Source organism: Equus quagga, unplaced genomic scaffold, assembly GCF_021613505.1.
Source record: "Equus quagga isolate Etosha38 unplaced genomic scaffold, UCLA_HA_Equagga_1.0 220_RagTag, whole genome shotgun sequence".
Lineage (NCBI taxonomy): Eukaryota > Metazoa > Chordata > Mammalia > Perissodactyla > Equidae > Equus > Equus quagga.
The window spans coordinates 3,127,761-3,144,063 of NW_025799647.1; the positions used below are offsets into that span (position 1 = coordinate 3,127,761).

The 16,303-nt window shown below is 36.9% G+C and overlaps 1 protein-coding gene across 4 annotated transcripts in view; it reads right to left on the minus strand.

Annotated features, from left to right (window-relative positions):
* The window catches only part of LOC124233758 (gephyrin), a 574,265-nt gene that overhangs the window by 222,712 nt on the left and 335,250 nt on the right, over positions 1-16,303 (minus strand). For 2 of the 4 annotated variants that reach the window (XM_046650940.1, XM_046650939.1), the window contains exons 6-8: positions 8,475-8,541; positions 2,220-2,492; positions 798-905 (exon numbers count right to left, since the gene is read on the minus strand). In XM_046650940.1, the coding sequence (XP_046506896.1) occupies positions 798-905; positions 2,220-2,492; positions 8,475-8,541 (448 nt within the window). The remainder of the gene's footprint in view (positions 1-797; positions 906-2,219; positions 2,493-8,474; positions 8,542-16,303) is intronic. The other 2 variants (XM_046650942.1, XM_046650941.1) reach the window with 1 other exon arrangement.

A 16,303-nucleotide genomic window follows, 5' to 3' on the forward strand; every position in this document is an offset into this window, starting at 1 on the left:
ATCTTTTCTAGCCTGGCACTTTTTACAAACTATCATTCAGCCACTGACTGAAAGAAGTGATACAATCTGAAGATTAGGAATCTCAGAATTTGTACCAAGACTCAATTCTCTAAATGGTTGTATAAGAACATAGTGAAGGAAAAGAAAATAAGATGCAAAATCATGAGGAAAAAAAGCAAGGTTAACACAAAGTACAGTCAAGAGTTGCTTAACGATGGGGATAAGTTCTGAGAAATGCATTAAGTGATTTTCTTGTGCAAACAACATCACAAAGTGTACTTACATAAACCTAGATGGTATAGCCTATTATATACCTAGGCTATATGGTGCTAATCTTATGAGACCACTGTCATTTACGTTGATCGTCCACGTCAAAACGTCATGATGTGGCGCATGACTGTAAATATTAGCTTGGCCAATCTATTTAGATTTTAAGACAAAGTGATCCTCTTAAGGGATTATCTTAATTAAGCCAGGTAATGTTTTTAAAGGTATGTATCGAAATTGCTAAAGAAAAAAATTAACTTCTGAGCAATGAATTTCTTGGAAGTCATGTGATGAAAGCTCATTGCCACATATTACAGAATCTTAATAATTTTAGAGTACTTTAGGTAGAGGAGAAACTCTAGTAAATTACATTCCTTGATGAAATATACTCAGTGGCACTTAAACTTTCATACAGCTGAAGATCCTTCAGAATAAAACACATCTTCCATAATATGTTATAGCCTACCTCCAAGGATAGGAGATAGGCTGAATGCTTGCAAAATCATTAATGCAAAAGCCTGTGGTCTTACCCGTTCATCTGCACTGCCTGTTGCATGATGGGGATAATTGATGAGACCAGGGATGGGCTGCTCACCGTGTGCCATGATAACAGCAGGACTGGTGTAGAATGGATGCTTCTAATGCACAACACATAACAACTATGAATATAGTGACAGGAAAACATGAAACTATACAAGCAAAATGACTGGAAAGGAAAAAGGGTGAAAACAAATGGAACAATGAAATGTCAAAATTTTTCAAATGTAGAATGACAAAATCAGTTTAGATTTCAAATTCTAGAAGCTTTTTTCTTAAGACTGAAATTGATGGTAATTTTTATTAAGAGTAAAAGAGAAAGAAGATAAAATGGTTTTAAAATGTACTTATTTCACCAATGAGTTCTATAAAAACGAAACAAAACAAAACAAAACAAACCTCACACACAAGTTAAATAGTTGCTAGGCTTAAGTAAGGACTTAATAAATCATTGAATGGATCTTGAGACAGGATCACCTGGTCTTCAGTGAAAGAACCATCTACTGGTTGTCTGAATGGACACTTCAAAGGATCTCTATGATCCTTTCTAATCTGTATGTTGTCAAAAAATCCTCTCATGCTATGCTCATGGCCAAAATATCTGGATGATCCATGAAAGTTTAGGAATTACTTCATATAGTGATTTGATTTTCAGTCTTTATACTCTCAATCAATGAATAATCATTATTCCAAGAAGTGCTATGTTACTTTCTAAAGATTTTAAAGCATACTGTATGGATAATAATGTAAATCATGTTCTGTGCCTTTAAGATGACTAAATTTACTCAAGTACCTCATGGTACTCTATTTATTCTCAGAAGTATCCAAAGAGAATTTGTAATACTTTGGTACTGTCCTAATAATATTTATTACTTTATTAAATTAAAAATGCAAATATATCCATTTCCTCTCTATACCACTAGGGTAATTTGTGCCAAGTAATATTTAAATAAGTGCTTAGTTAACTGCTGAAAAGCCTTGTCTTTTAAAAAAATCTATTAATCTTTCTCAACTAGCTTTTTGAATCGTCTAAGGTCTCTTACCTTCAGTTTGGTGCTCTTTTAAAAATCTGTGAATATTTGATGTTTTGAATATATAGATATAGTATATTTAATATGTCCACAAAAATGACATCTCCAAAGAGTTCCTAAATGTCATATTGTTTATCATTGCAGCTATTACTTCAATAGGTAACAGGAGTATCTTTAATGCCTCAGAACTCAGAACAAACATCAATGCCTTCAAGGACACTACATTATGGAGGGAACATAGCTGTGGAGTGTCATGAATATCACAGTTCTTTTTTAAGGATGCCCTGAAGAGGTATTATGGAAGCATGGAATGGAAAGAGGGATGAAGTCAGTACATTTACCTGCGGGTCCTTTAGATCTTTGGGCCTCTCTCAGCTGGCTTACCTTGGCAGCAATGGCTGCTGCAGTTATATGTGATGAAGAACTGTCTTCTGTTGAAGCAACACCACTGTCTTTCTTCTCTTCTTCTTCTTCTTCACATTGAACCCCTTTGTCTTCTGTCTGTTTATGAGGGCTAGTTGTGGGAGGAGGGGAAAGTGGAGGTGGTGGGGAAGGTAAATCTTCAAGTTCATCATGCACTTCCTTTACTTTTACAATGGCATCACGTAAAAGGTCAATGGCGTGAGGTAGAGCTGGCAGTATGAACTGAAAGCATTCCTGTATGCAAGAGGAAGAAAAAACATGAAGATGAAGCACTTTCATAGGTATACAAAATGGGAGAAATCAAATTTATTTGTGACTTTGGATCTGTATTTCTCTCCATCATCTTAAGGAATATTTAAAGCATTGCCTTTGCAATGTGAAATATGAAGTAAGCATGGCATATATTACAGTATTCTCCATAAGCTGAAGAACTACAGTACTCTATAAGCACACAATACATTTTTTAAGTTAAATGTCCTCACAACTTTGGGGTTTAAAAGATACATTATGTGAAAGGCAAGAATAGTTTTCACCTTTCTAGTAGAGCAGAGCACTAACTGAGGACTGAACTATTTTATTCCCAGTGCTAAAGTTCTGACTATCATCATAAAGTATAGCGAGACAACATTGTACAACATGTAAAAATACATACAAATTTGTACAGAGCATTGCATAAAAGTCAATTCAGTTTCCTGCTCAGGTGCCCACTATTACCTATAATGTATCACCAAAAGAAAATAGCTGAGAACTTTAAAATCGGAACATAGGGATAGATATGTTTGGGAAATAAGTTTGGGCAGAGGTCTTTCTTTTATAGTTAAGGTAACTTACCTTAAAATCTAAGATGTAAAGAAATATCTTAAAATTTACAGAGGGCTACTGGAATACCTGGAAGGGTACCTCATCTTGTGACCTCTCCTTGTTTGACTCAATCACTTTATTGATAAAGATTATATAGGAAAGAATTTAACCTTGACCAAAGAGAGGTCTGGCCTTTATTCTCAGCTTTTGGGAGGTGATCTCTAGTTCCTTGGAATGTCATGACTGACAGGAACATCTTTGTTGCCTGGGGGACTTTGGTCACTGGATAGTCTAACAGTGTGGTTTATTATGAGAGCTTTGCGAAACATGGTATCAGTTTTGCCTCTGGAAGGAAATGGAGACTAAAGCCATCAGTCTCCCCTCTGGAAAGGGCTAGACTAAAGGTCAACCATGCAGGCAATATGTGATTGAGTACCAGTAAAACTTCTGGACACCAAAGGCAAAGGTGAGAATGCCTACTTAGCAATACTCTGTGGGTACTGTCTCACATTACGATTAAGAGTAGGTAATGCTGTCCCTGACTCCATGGGAGAGGATGACCAGAAACTCCTCATTTAGTCCATCTCTTAGACTCTGCCCTATGCACATTTTCCCTTGGCTGATTTCAATCTGGAGTTTTTTCTTGTAATTAATATAGCATAACTGTGAATATAACAGCCTTCAGTGAATTCTGTGAGTCCTTCTAGTGAATTATTAAACTGAGGGTGGTTTTAGAAATCCCCTGAATTGAAACTGGTGTGAGAAGTGAGGGCAGTCTTGTGGAGTGCTCCAAGTTTGCAGTTGGTTAACTTTTGCAGTTGGCCAAAACTCCTCACAGTTGGTGTTAGAAGTGGGGTTTGCTAGAAACATCCTGACTCACTGAAACATGTGATCTGGGAAAAGAAAGGAACAGAGGGTAGGGGATGAAAAATCTTTAGAGCCTGGATGAACACAGGGTCACCCCAAGTAAGGAATTGCAGCTGTGCTGCAATTAGTTATTGGAAATAAAAATTAGCAATGGAATTTCTAAATGAAAGATCCAGTTCCTAAGGAGCTGTGTCAGTGGATGCATAAAGAAATGCAAAATAACAAGAAACTAGGTAAATACACAATCCCTTGGTTATTTTTATCTGTACCAGCTAAAACGAAAGTAAGGGATAATATTGGGGGCGATCCTGAGGCTGGGCCAAACTTGGATTCCGGCTGGCGAGCCTCAGAGCTGCTTCTAAAGGAAAAAGTTAAGTCGAAGCAATAAATAGTCAATAAAGTTAGACTGATTAATAAGAGAATGGGGAAAGAGAAACTAGAGATTCAAGGGACTTGTCTTACCAGGGTGGAAATATTTAAATGGCTATTAAGAAATGAATGAATAAAGTGAATACTGATGGGGGCAAACAAAGGGCTTAATGTAGCACTTTTGTGGGTTGAATGGACAAATGGGAGCCCCTGCTGGTCTCCCAACACTGAAAGGTCCTAAACAAATCTCTACTTACCCTATTTTGGAGGAACTTAAAAAGCTAGAAGGCAAAGATGACTATAAGAAACCTCACCTTGAATCACCTTAAGTGATAGTCCCATAATCTAATCAAGATAAGGCCAGACAAAAGGATCTGGATCCCTTGGCTCAAACCCAGGCCTAGAAATCCAAGGCCATGTTGCACATGAATGGGTAAAATGGTCAGGGGATGGAGAAGAGAATTTTCTGGGACTCTTTAACATGGGAGCCCCATGTGCTGTTATTCTAAAACCACTGAAGTCCTAATGGGGTTACAGTTAGATTGGGAGGACATAGGAATGCAACAGTTGATGGGATTAAGGTGAAAGTTTGGATGAAAATTAGAACGTTTGGACAGTGAACTTTATGTTAAGTAGTGAGTCTCCTTTACCTGAATGTATTATGGGATGGATATTGTATTTGATGACTGGAGAATTCTTCTCCTACCTAGTATTGTAAAACAGAAGGCATGTAAATTCACTCCTCCGTCAATGTAGATTGGACATACTAAATGGGAACCAATAAGATTGCCTGAGCCTACACAGGTCACTAATTTGCTGTACAATGGTCCTGTGTGGAGTGCAGACCGGGCTTTTGGCAAAAAGCTGTGAGTGCCACCTAGCAATAACTGCTAGGATTTTGGACCAGAAAGGTTCCATTTGAGAGATAATTACTAGCTTGCTAGTGGACTTTAATTGAGCGTCCTTCTGACTGAAGTAGATAAAATAATCTTGAAACCTGAAATACCCATAATGTCTTGGGTAATGTCTGAGAAACACTCTAGTGAGGAAGGCTATGCCCAGGAGACTTCCATAATAAAATGGAAATGGTGTATAAAAGATCATGCTACCAGTAGAATGCAAGGAGGTACTCACGAGCAGGTAGCCTCTTTTCACCTAGGGCCGACTTCGGAACCACCTGAGGAGCTGCTGGATCCTATGGCCACTTGGGCCACCTGGGCGGTGCCCTATAAACAGCTTTCTAGTGATCAACAAAGAGCTGCTTGGTTTATGGATGGCAATTCCAAGATGAAGGGACAACATCCTGTTTGGAAGGCCGCCACTCTGATTGAAGAAGGTAAAAACAAATCAGCTCAATAGGCTGAACTACATGATGTTTGCCCCTATGTTTAGGTTTTTACCAAGTCATGGGAAGTGCCCAATGGCCTGGCCATATAGTCAGGCAGAAGGGCAATAGAAAACTGGTCTATTAAAGGGAGGCCGGTATAGGGTATGGCCCTTTGGAAATCACTCTGGGAATGTAAGGAGGATATTAAAGTAGGATACGATAATGCCCATCAGAAGAACCCCCTTCCAGAATTGGAAGTTGATTGGAACTGGTGAGCAGATAGCACGGTATGCTTGTTTGACATGGCCACCTGAGCCCATGAGATGAGTGGACACTGGGAGGCTGTGGCAATGCAGAGATGGGCTGAATCTAAATATATTCCCCTTGCACCCTCTGAGGCACAAAATGCCAACAAGAACTGCTCTGTCTGCTAACAAGAGAGACAGAGAATGCAGAGGGCTGTGCAGCAGATTCCACAGGGGAAGGTCCTGCACATGGCTGGCAGTTAGACTGCTGCCAGTAGCCCCTGGAGGCTACAAATAGGTCCTAACAAAAATAGACACTCTGGACTGGGCTTTGCTTACCCAGTGGTAGGTGCAAAAGCTCAGCATACTGTAAAAGGACTAGAACAGAAGAAATTGTATCAATGACCATGGAGTCACATTTCTTTAGATCAAGGAACGCACTTTCATCTTCAGAGCAATGATATGATAGAAAATTGGAATGGGCAATTGAAACGTGTTGTCTAAAATGCAAGGAGATAAAGGCATGAAGGGCTGGCTGACATGCCTTCATTAGTATGTGATCACACTCAACATGAAGGAGGCCAAGGGAGAGTCCCCACTAGATAGCTTCCTTTACTTTTCTGGGGAAGAGAGGGTTGAGAGATGATGCTGGAATGACTGTACTTTTTTCTTTAGGACTTTAATTTTTCTTTTTGCCCCATGTCACCTCAACTGTCTTTTCTACTACTGACGCAGTGGTCCTAGGACCTGGGCTGCAACTAGGTGCCAGAAGCAGGGATGATTCCTCAGCAGAAAGTGTAACTATACCTTTAAACCTTTATGTCAGAATTCCTAAGGGCCTGATGGGGTAGATTGTGTCTTACTCCATCTGGCCAAATTGGGGTTAATCGTGAATGCAGTTATATTGCCTGGTGTTTGAGACCGTCCATTAGTTCTATTCTTATGTAACCTTATCATATATTAACGGAGATGGACTGAGCGGGAGGCACTTGCTAAAGCAGTAATACTGCTGGCAATCTGTACCAGCACAATGGCCAAACCAAGTGCCTCGTTCAAAGATTATCAAAGGAAAAGTTCTATATAAATGGAGAGAAGGAGGAATGGTAGCTGAAGGTAAAGGAATGAATAAATGGGTTAGGCAATAAGGGAAATCCAATACTATATTGGTGTCTCAAAAGAGGCTTAGACCAAGAGATGATATTGTTTCTTAGCTCAGTTGTAACAGATGATGGAAAAGGTAAAGCCATATGCTGCTGAGATGACTACCGCTTTTGGAATCTGACAAGCTGTAAACCTAAGTAGCATTGCTCTGGGGGAGATTTTGGTCAAACGATATGATGATGGTCTAGGCTAACTATTAACGTCTGTGCAGGACTCCAGTAATATGCCTCTATCTTCTGACTCTCATTTGTCAGGTTATAGCTACCACTGTACTGTGATATATTATAATACTGGCATTGTCAGTAAGATTATAATACAGATATTGATGGTCATATCTATTGGGAAATTGAGTTAAAGCCTCCTCAAAATGTAATACCAATGGAAAATGACTGGTCTGAGCAAGAGAACTAATTTCTATGGTAAATAGTTCTGTGCAAATGTATCATAAGGTACAAATAGAAGTACATCAAGGTGGAAAATTATTAAATTAGCACAAAAATATGAAAATGTGTATAATGGCTTTAGAGGATGGATTGGTTGTTTCCCTAAATATATCCCTATCCCACACTGGCTCCTTCAAATCTTAGACATATTCACACTGATACTGTTGTATCTGTAACATAAATGTATATAAATGTAATATAAATGTATACATATACATGTATCTGTATATATATAAACATATCTGTAATATAAATATAGCAAATATAGATGCCTGGTCAAATACGATTGTTTTGCTGTAAGAGACCTTGGTCAAAGGCTAGAGGATTCCTTGTGTAATGAAGAATTAACCTTATCCAAAAAGAGTCTTGCCTTTGCCCTCAGTTACTGGCAAGTAATATGAGTGTCTTTGTTTGCCTGGAGGACTTTGGCCACCAGACAGTCTAATAGCGTAATTTATGATGGAGTCTTTGGTCAATGTGGAATCAATTTTGCCTCTGGAAAGTGTTAGTAAAGGTATCAGCCCAACCTCTGGGAAGGGCTAGAGACTAAAAGTCAGCCACATGGGCAGTATGTGATGACCCCCAATAAAAACTCTGGACATCAAAGGCTTGCAGCTTCCCTGTTTGGCAATATTCCTTGTGTTGTTACACATTGATGCCAGGAGAGTAATGCATCCATGATTCCACAGGGAAAGGATATCGGAAGCTCCACAATTAGTACCTCTCCTCTACTCTGTCTTATGTGCTTCTTACCTTGGTTGATTTTAATCTGTATCCTTTCCCTTTAATAAGCCATAATCATGAGTATAACATCTTTCAGTGAATTTGGTGACTCTTTCTAGTGAATTATTGAAACTGAGGGTAGTTTGGGGAATGTACTAAATTGAAATTGGTGTCAGAAGTGAGGGCAATCTTGTAGAGTGCTCTAAATTTTTGGTTGGCTAACTCTCACAGTTGGCCAAAACTCTTTACACTGAACCATATAAATGTCAAGGTTGCTTACCTGAGATCCTTTCTTGCTACCTGGCAGGTTAATTATGAGAGTTTTCCCTCTGATTCCACATACAGGCCTGAAAGGAAAGAGAAACTGGATGAATACTAAATTGCAAAGAATGGTTGGTTTAAATACATTCAACAGCAAAGATCAACCATTGTACAGTGAACAAATGTTTTAGGAATAAAATTGTTACAGCTAGAGATTCACCAATTGCTATCCAAACTGGGCACTCTGGTGAGATTTTTACAATAATGGTTAGTGTGATGGACTGGAAAAATGCACTGAATATGGGATCAGAATAAATTAACCATTTGAAAGAAATAATGGCCAAATTATCTTCTTTCTCTAACTTCAGCTTCTTCATATCTCATACAAAGATTTCAATGAGAGAGTGTATTAAAAAATGCCTGGTATAGTAATATTTATGTTCAGAAGTCTAACACATAAGGCACCCAAGAGTTGAGCTGAGACTTACATTTACACTCTTGCATCTCAGGAAGTCTCTAAGTTTTAAAGTAAAATAAGGTCTCTCACAAATGAATGGCAGCGGGGAAGTTTGGAGAGCTCAGTTGCTAACAGATCCACTGATAAACACAGGCAATTTAAAGTAGAAAGGTCTTTCAGAGATCGTTGTAAATTTCCGGGCCACTTTTAAACTAAGTGCTGCAATAAGAAACATAAAGAGTGGAAACGCACCGAAGACTAAAGTCAAGAGTTGAAGGCCTGGATTTCTTTTTTTTCTTTTTTTTTAAAGTATGTATTATGTACATACGTATGTATGTATGTATGTATGCATTTATTTATTTATTTTTGAGGAAGATTAGCCCTGAGCTAACATCTGCCGCCAATCTTCCTCTTTTTGCTGAGGAAGACTGAGCCTGAGCTAACATCTATGCCCATTTTCCTCCACTTTATATACGGGATGCCTACCACAGCATGGCTTGCCAATCAGTGCCGTGTCTGCACCCGGGATCCTAACCGGCGAACCCTGGGCCGTGGAAGCGGAATGTGCGCACTTAACCGCTGCGCCACCAGGCTGGCCCTCTCAAGACCTGGATTTCATATGAGAGTTGTAATCATGTTTTGCCACTAATTGGCTGTGTTACTTTGACCTGGCAACATCTCATTTTCATAATTTGAAAACAAAGGGATTAGAATAGTCTATTTCTAAAGTTTTACAACTAAGATTGTAAAAGTCACGTAGGAAATGTTTTTCCAAAACTTCTTCCTATGGTTGAGTTTATTCTTTAGCTGCTCTCACTCTCTGAAACAACCTAAAATTGTCTTATACTTTATTGTTTTTTTTTCTTGTTCTATTCACAAGAATTGATAGCTATTTATTTAAAACTTTCTGTATCTTTTCTTTTTAATCGAGATATAATTGACAAATAACATCATATTAGTTTTAGGTGTAGAACATAATGATTTCATATATGTATATACTGCAAAATGGTTACACAAGTTAACATCCATCACTAAAAATAGTTACAAATTTTTTTTCTTTTGATGAGAACTCTTACGATCTACTCTCAGAAACTTTCAAATATACAATACAGTTTTATTAATGGTAGTCACCACACTGTACATTACATCCCTAGAATTTATTTATCTTTTAAGTGGAAGTTTGTACCTTTTGACCACCTTCACCCATTTCGCCCACTCCCCAACTCCTGTCTCTGGCAATGATCACTCTATTCTCTGTATTTACGAATTTGGTTATTTTCAGATTCCACATGTAAGTGAGATCATACAGTATTTGTCTTTCTCTGACTTATTTCACTTAGCAAAATGCAAAGTGCATCCATATTGTTGTGAGTGGCAGGACTTCCTTCTGCTTTATGCTAATACTCCTTTATATATGTATACACACATACACCCCCTCCCCCCACATTTTCTTTATCAGTTCACCCACTGATGGATAATTAGGTTGTTTCCATGTCTTGGCTATTGTAAATAATGCTGTAATGAACATGAGGGTGCAAATATCTTTTTGAGACAGTGATTTCATTTCCTTTGCATAAATACCCAGAAATAAAATTGCTGGATCATAAGGGTAGTTCTATTTTTAATTTTGTGAAGAACTGCCATACTGTTTCCCATAGTGGCTGAACAATTTACATTCCCACCAACAGTGCACAAGGGTTTCCTTTTGTCCACATCTTCTTGTTATCTCGTCTTTTTGATAATAGCCATTCTAACAGGTGTGAGGTGATTTCACTATGGTTTTGATTTGAATTTCCCTGATGGTTAGGGATATTGAGTACTTTTCATGTACTTGTTGGCCATTTGAACGCCTTTGGAAAAATATCTCTTCAGATCATTTGCCCATTTTTAAATCAGATTATTTTCTTTTTTCTTATTGAGTTGTATGAGTTCTTATATTTTGAATATCAACTCCTTATCAGATCTATATTTATGAATATTTTCTCCCATTCTGTGGATTGCCTTTTCATTGTTGATAATTTCCTTTGCTGTACAGAAGCTTTTTAGTTTGATGTAGTCCCACTTGTTGATTTTCGCTTTTGTTGACTCTGCTCTTGGAGTCAATGAATCCAGAAAGATATTGCCAAGAACCATGTCTAGAAGCTTACCCTCTATGTTTTCTTCTAGGATTTTTATGGTTTCAGGTGTTACTTTCAAGTCTTTAATCCATATTGAGTTGACTTTTATGTACGGTTTAATAGTATCCTATTTAATAGTATACTATTTCATTCTTTTGCATGTGGCTGTCCATTTTTCCCAATACCACTTATTGAAGAGACTATCCTTTTCCTGTTGTATATTCTTGGCTTCTTTCTCATAAATTAATTGACCATATATGTGTGGGTTTATTTATGGACTCCCTATTTTGTTCCTCTGATCTGTGTGTCTCTTTTTATGCCAATACCATACTGTTTTGATTATTATAGCTTTGTAATATAGTTTTAAACCAGGAAGTGTGATGCTCCAGCTTTGTTTTTTTTTCTCAAAGATGTTTTGACTATTTGGGGTCTTCTGTGCTTCCATTAGGAAAGGTTATTCTATTTCTGTGAAAAATGCCATTGGAATTTTGATAGGGATTGCACTGAATATGCAGATTGCTTTGAGCAACAAGGACTTTTTAACAATATTAATTCCTCCAATCTCTGAGCATGGAACATCTTTCCATTTATTTGTGTCTTCTTCAGTTTCTTTCATTAATGTCTTATAGTTTTCAGTGTACAGGCCTTTCACTTCCTCAGTTAAATTTATTCCTCAGTATTTTATTATTTTTGATGCAATTGTAAATGGGATTGTTTTGTTAATCTCTCTTTCTGATGGGTTCACTATTAGTGTATAGAAATGCAACTGATTTTTATATGTTGATTTTGTATCCTGCAACTTTACTGAACTTGTTTACTGGTTCTAACATTTTTTGGTGGAGTCTTTAGGGTTTTACTATATATAATATCATGTCGTGCAAATAGAGACAGTTTTACTTCTTCCTTTCTGATTTGGGTGGCTTTTATTTCTTTTCCTTGATTAATTTCTCTGGCTAGAACTTTCAGTGCTATGTTGAATAAAAGTGGGTAGAGTGGGCCTTCTTGTCTTATTCCTGATCTTAGAGTAAAAAAGACTTTTAGTTTTTCACCACTGAGAATGATGTTAGCTGTGTTGTCATATATGACCTTTATTATGTTAAGGTATGTTTCCTCTATACCCACTTTGTTGAGAATTTTCATCAGGAAAGGATGCCGAACTTTGTCAAATGCTTTTTATGCATCTACTGAAATGATCATATGATTTTTATCCTTCATTTTGTTAGTGCGGTCTATAACACTGATTGATTTGTGGATGTAGAATATCATCCTTGTATCCCTGGAATAAACCCCACTTGATTATAGTGTATGATCCTTTCCATGTATTGTTATATTCAGTTTGCTAAAATTTTGTTGACAATTCTTGCATCTATGTTCATCAGGCATATTGGTCTGTAATTTTCTTTTCTTGTAGTGTCCTTGTCTGGTTTTAGTATCAGGGTAATGCTGGCCTTGTAAAATGAGTTTGGAAGTGTTCCCTCCAGGAATTTTCTGGAGGAGTTTGAAAAGGATTGGTATTAATTCCCCTTTAAATGTTTGGTAGAATTCACCAGTGAGGCCACCTGGTCCTAGACTTTGTTGGGAGATTTTAGATTACTAATTCAATTTCCTTACTAGTAATTGGTCTGTTCAGATTTTCTATTTCTTCACAATTTAGTCTTGGTAGGTTGTATGTCTCAAGGAACTTAACCATATCTTCCAGATTGTCCAGTTTGTTGGCATACAATTGTACATAATTTCTTATGATTCTTTGTATTTCTGCGCTATCAGTTGTGATGTCTCCTCTTTCATTTCCAATTTTATCTATTTGAGTGCTATCTCTCTTTTTCTTGGTAAGTCTAGCTAAAGGTTTGTCTATTTCATCTTTTCAAAGAATCAGCTCTTAATTTCATTGATCTTTTCTATTGTCCTTTTAGTCTCTATTCCCTTTATTTCCCCTCTGGTCTGTTATTTCCTTTCTTCTACGAAGTATGGGTTTAGTTTGTTCTTCTTTTTTAGTTTCTTGAGGGGTAAAGTTAGGTTGTTTACTTGAAATCTTTCTTGTTTCTTAAAGTAGGCATTTAAAGCTATGAACTTCCCTCTGAGAACTGCTTTTGCTGCCTCTCATAAGTTTTGGTATGTTGTATTTCCATTCTCATTTGTCTTAAGATATTTTTTAATTTCTTTTTTGATTTCTTCTTTGACCCATTGATTGTTTAGCAGCATGTTGTTGAATCTTCACATATTTGTGAATTTTCCAGTTTTCTTCTTGTAACTGATTTCTCGTTTTATATCATTGTGGTTGGAAAAGATGCTTAATATGATTTCAATAATCTTAAATTTACTAAGATTTGTTTTGGTCTAATATATGATCTATCCTGAAGAATGTTCCACGTGCATTTGAGAAGAATGTGTATTCTGCTGCTTTTGGATGGAATGTTCCTTAAACACCTATTAAGTCCATCTGGTCTAAAGTGTCATTAGTATCCAATTTTTCCTTATTGAGTTTCTGTCTGGATGGTCTATTCAAAGATGAAAGTGGGGTATTGAAGTCTCTTCCTATTATTGTATTATTGTCTACTTCTTCCTTTAGGTCTGTTAATATTTGCTCTATACATTTAGGTGCCCCTATGTTGGATGCATAAATATTTACAAATATATCTTCTTGGTGGACTGACCTCTTTTTCTTTTTGATTGACCTCTTTATTATACAATAACCTTCTTTGTCACTTATTACAGTCTTTTTCTTGAAGTCTGTTGGTCTGATCTAAGTATGGTGACCCCAGCTTTCTTTGGCTTTCTATTTGCATGGAATATCTTTTCTCATCCTTTCGCTTTCAGTCTCTGTGCATCCTTACACCTGAAGTGAGTCTCCTGTAGGCAGCATATAGTGAGGTCTTGTTTTCTTTTACCCATTCAGCCACTATATGTTTTGATTGGAGAATTTAGTCATTTACATTTAAAGTAATTATTGACAAGGATGGACTTATTGTCATTTTGTTAATTGTTTTGCAGCTATTTTGTAATTCCTTTGTTCCTTTCTTCTTCTCTTGCTGTGTTCCTGTGTGATTTGATGATTTTCTGTACCCTTGGATTTCTTTCTCTTTCGTGTATCTACTATAGGATTTTGCTTTGTGGTTACTATGAGGCTTAGAAAAAAATCTTATGTTTATAACAATCTATTTTAAGTGGATAACAACTTAAGCTCAAAGACATTCTAAAGTTCTACAGTTTTACTCCTCCCACCCTGTTTTGTTTTTGATGTCACAATTTACATCCTATGTACTCATTAAAAATTACTGTAGTTATGGTTATTTGTACCACTTTTGTCTTTTAACCTTCACACTAGATTTATAAGTGATCAACACATCACCATTACAACATTAGATTATTCTAAATTTAACTATATATTTCCCTTTACTGGTGAGATTAACATTTTCATATGTTTTCCTGTTACTAATTAGCACTCTTTTGTTTCAACTTAAAGAAGTCACTTTAACATTTCTTTTAAGGCCAGTCTAGTAGTGGCAAAGTTCTTCAGCTTTTACCTGTCTGGAATACTCTTCATCTCTCCTTCAATTCTGACAACTTTGTTGGTTAAGTATTCTTGGTTGGCAGGTTTTTTTCCCCAGCACTTCCAATATATTTTGCCACTTTCTTCTGGCCTGAAAAGTTTCCTGCTGAGAAGTCTGCTGATAGTCTTAGTGGGGTTCCCTTGAATATAAAAAGCTGTTTTTCTCTTGCTGCTTCTAAGATTCTCTCCTTGTCTTTAACTTTTCACAATTCAATTATAATGTGTCTTGGTGTGTGTCTATTTGAATTCATCTCATTTAGAACACTGTGTGCTTCCTGGATCTGGATGTCTGTTTCTTTCCCCACGTTAGGGAAATTTTCAGCCATTATTTCTTCAAATAAGTTTTCTACCCCTTCCTCCCTCTTTTGTCCTTCTAGGATCCTTATAATGCAAATATTGGTCTGCTTGATGTTGTCCGACAAGTCCATTAAGCTATCTTCACTCTTTTTCTTTTTGCTCCTCTGACTGGACGGATTCCATTGCCCTGTATTCAAGTTTGCTGATCCTTTCCTCTGCTTCATCTAGTGCTGTTGAACCCCTCTACTGAATTTTTCATTTCAGTTATTGTATTCTTTAGCTCGGTGATTTCTTTGGTATTTTCTTATATTGTCTCTTTGTTGAAAGTCTCATTTTGTTCATGCAGTGTTCTCCTGACCTTGGTAAGCATCTTTATGACCATTATTTTGAACTCTTTATCTAGTAAATAACTTATCTCTATTTCATTAAGGTCGTCTTCTGGTTTTATCTTCTGGTTCATTAAGTTTTTTTCATTTGGGTACAGAGAATATGATTGATACAGGCCTCAGAGATCTTTGTAATTTTACACAGCAAGTTCATCCCATTTGCATTTATGCAGTTTCCTTTTCTAAGTATAATGGCCAAGAATTTGTCCTGCCTGACAAGGATGTTGTTTCTATGTATACTTTTAATTTATCAAGTATTATGGAACTTGGACTCTACTTTCCAAAAATGTAATAGTACTTTTCAAGAATGTTCCAAGTTTTAACTCCCTCCACTACAAGGTTAGTGGCAAATGAAAAGTCAATTAATTTTTTTATTCCAATTTTTTGGTCATCAAGCCCAGGCCTGTTATGTCTCCAAAAACACTTAATCTGCTCTAGTTTGACACTAATAGCAGTGTTGATAAAGCTGTGGGTATAAATTTCAATCAGTATTGTACATACATAATAGGTATAATATTTAGACCATTATTTCTCTGTGTGTGTGTATGATATAATTAAAAGCCTTAGGATATGGCCATGAGAGATTATACCTGTTATTTCCCCTCAATATCTTTGGCCTTCTGTTTTGCCAAAAATTAGATCAGACTTAAAAAAAAAAACTTGTCAGTTCCCTGGTTTCTTTGATTGTTTAAAAATTAATTTTGAGGGGTCAGCCCAGTGGTGTAGTGGTTAAGTTCGTGTGCTCCACTTTGGGGGCCTGGGGTTCACTGCTTTGGGTCCCAGGTGCTGACACAGCACTGCTTGTCAAGCCACAGTGTGGCAGGATCCCACATAAAAGAGAGGAAGATTGGCACAGACGTTAGCTCAGTGACAATCTTCCACAAGCAAAAAAGAAGAAAACTGGCTAGAGATGTTAGCTCAGAGCCAATCTTCCTTGCCAAAAAAAAAAAAAAAAATTTATTTCAGTTTTGAGATGTAGTTTTAAGCTATAGAATGTCTACAGTTATTGCAAGAAGAAAGTACTTTACCTTATTTGGTTAA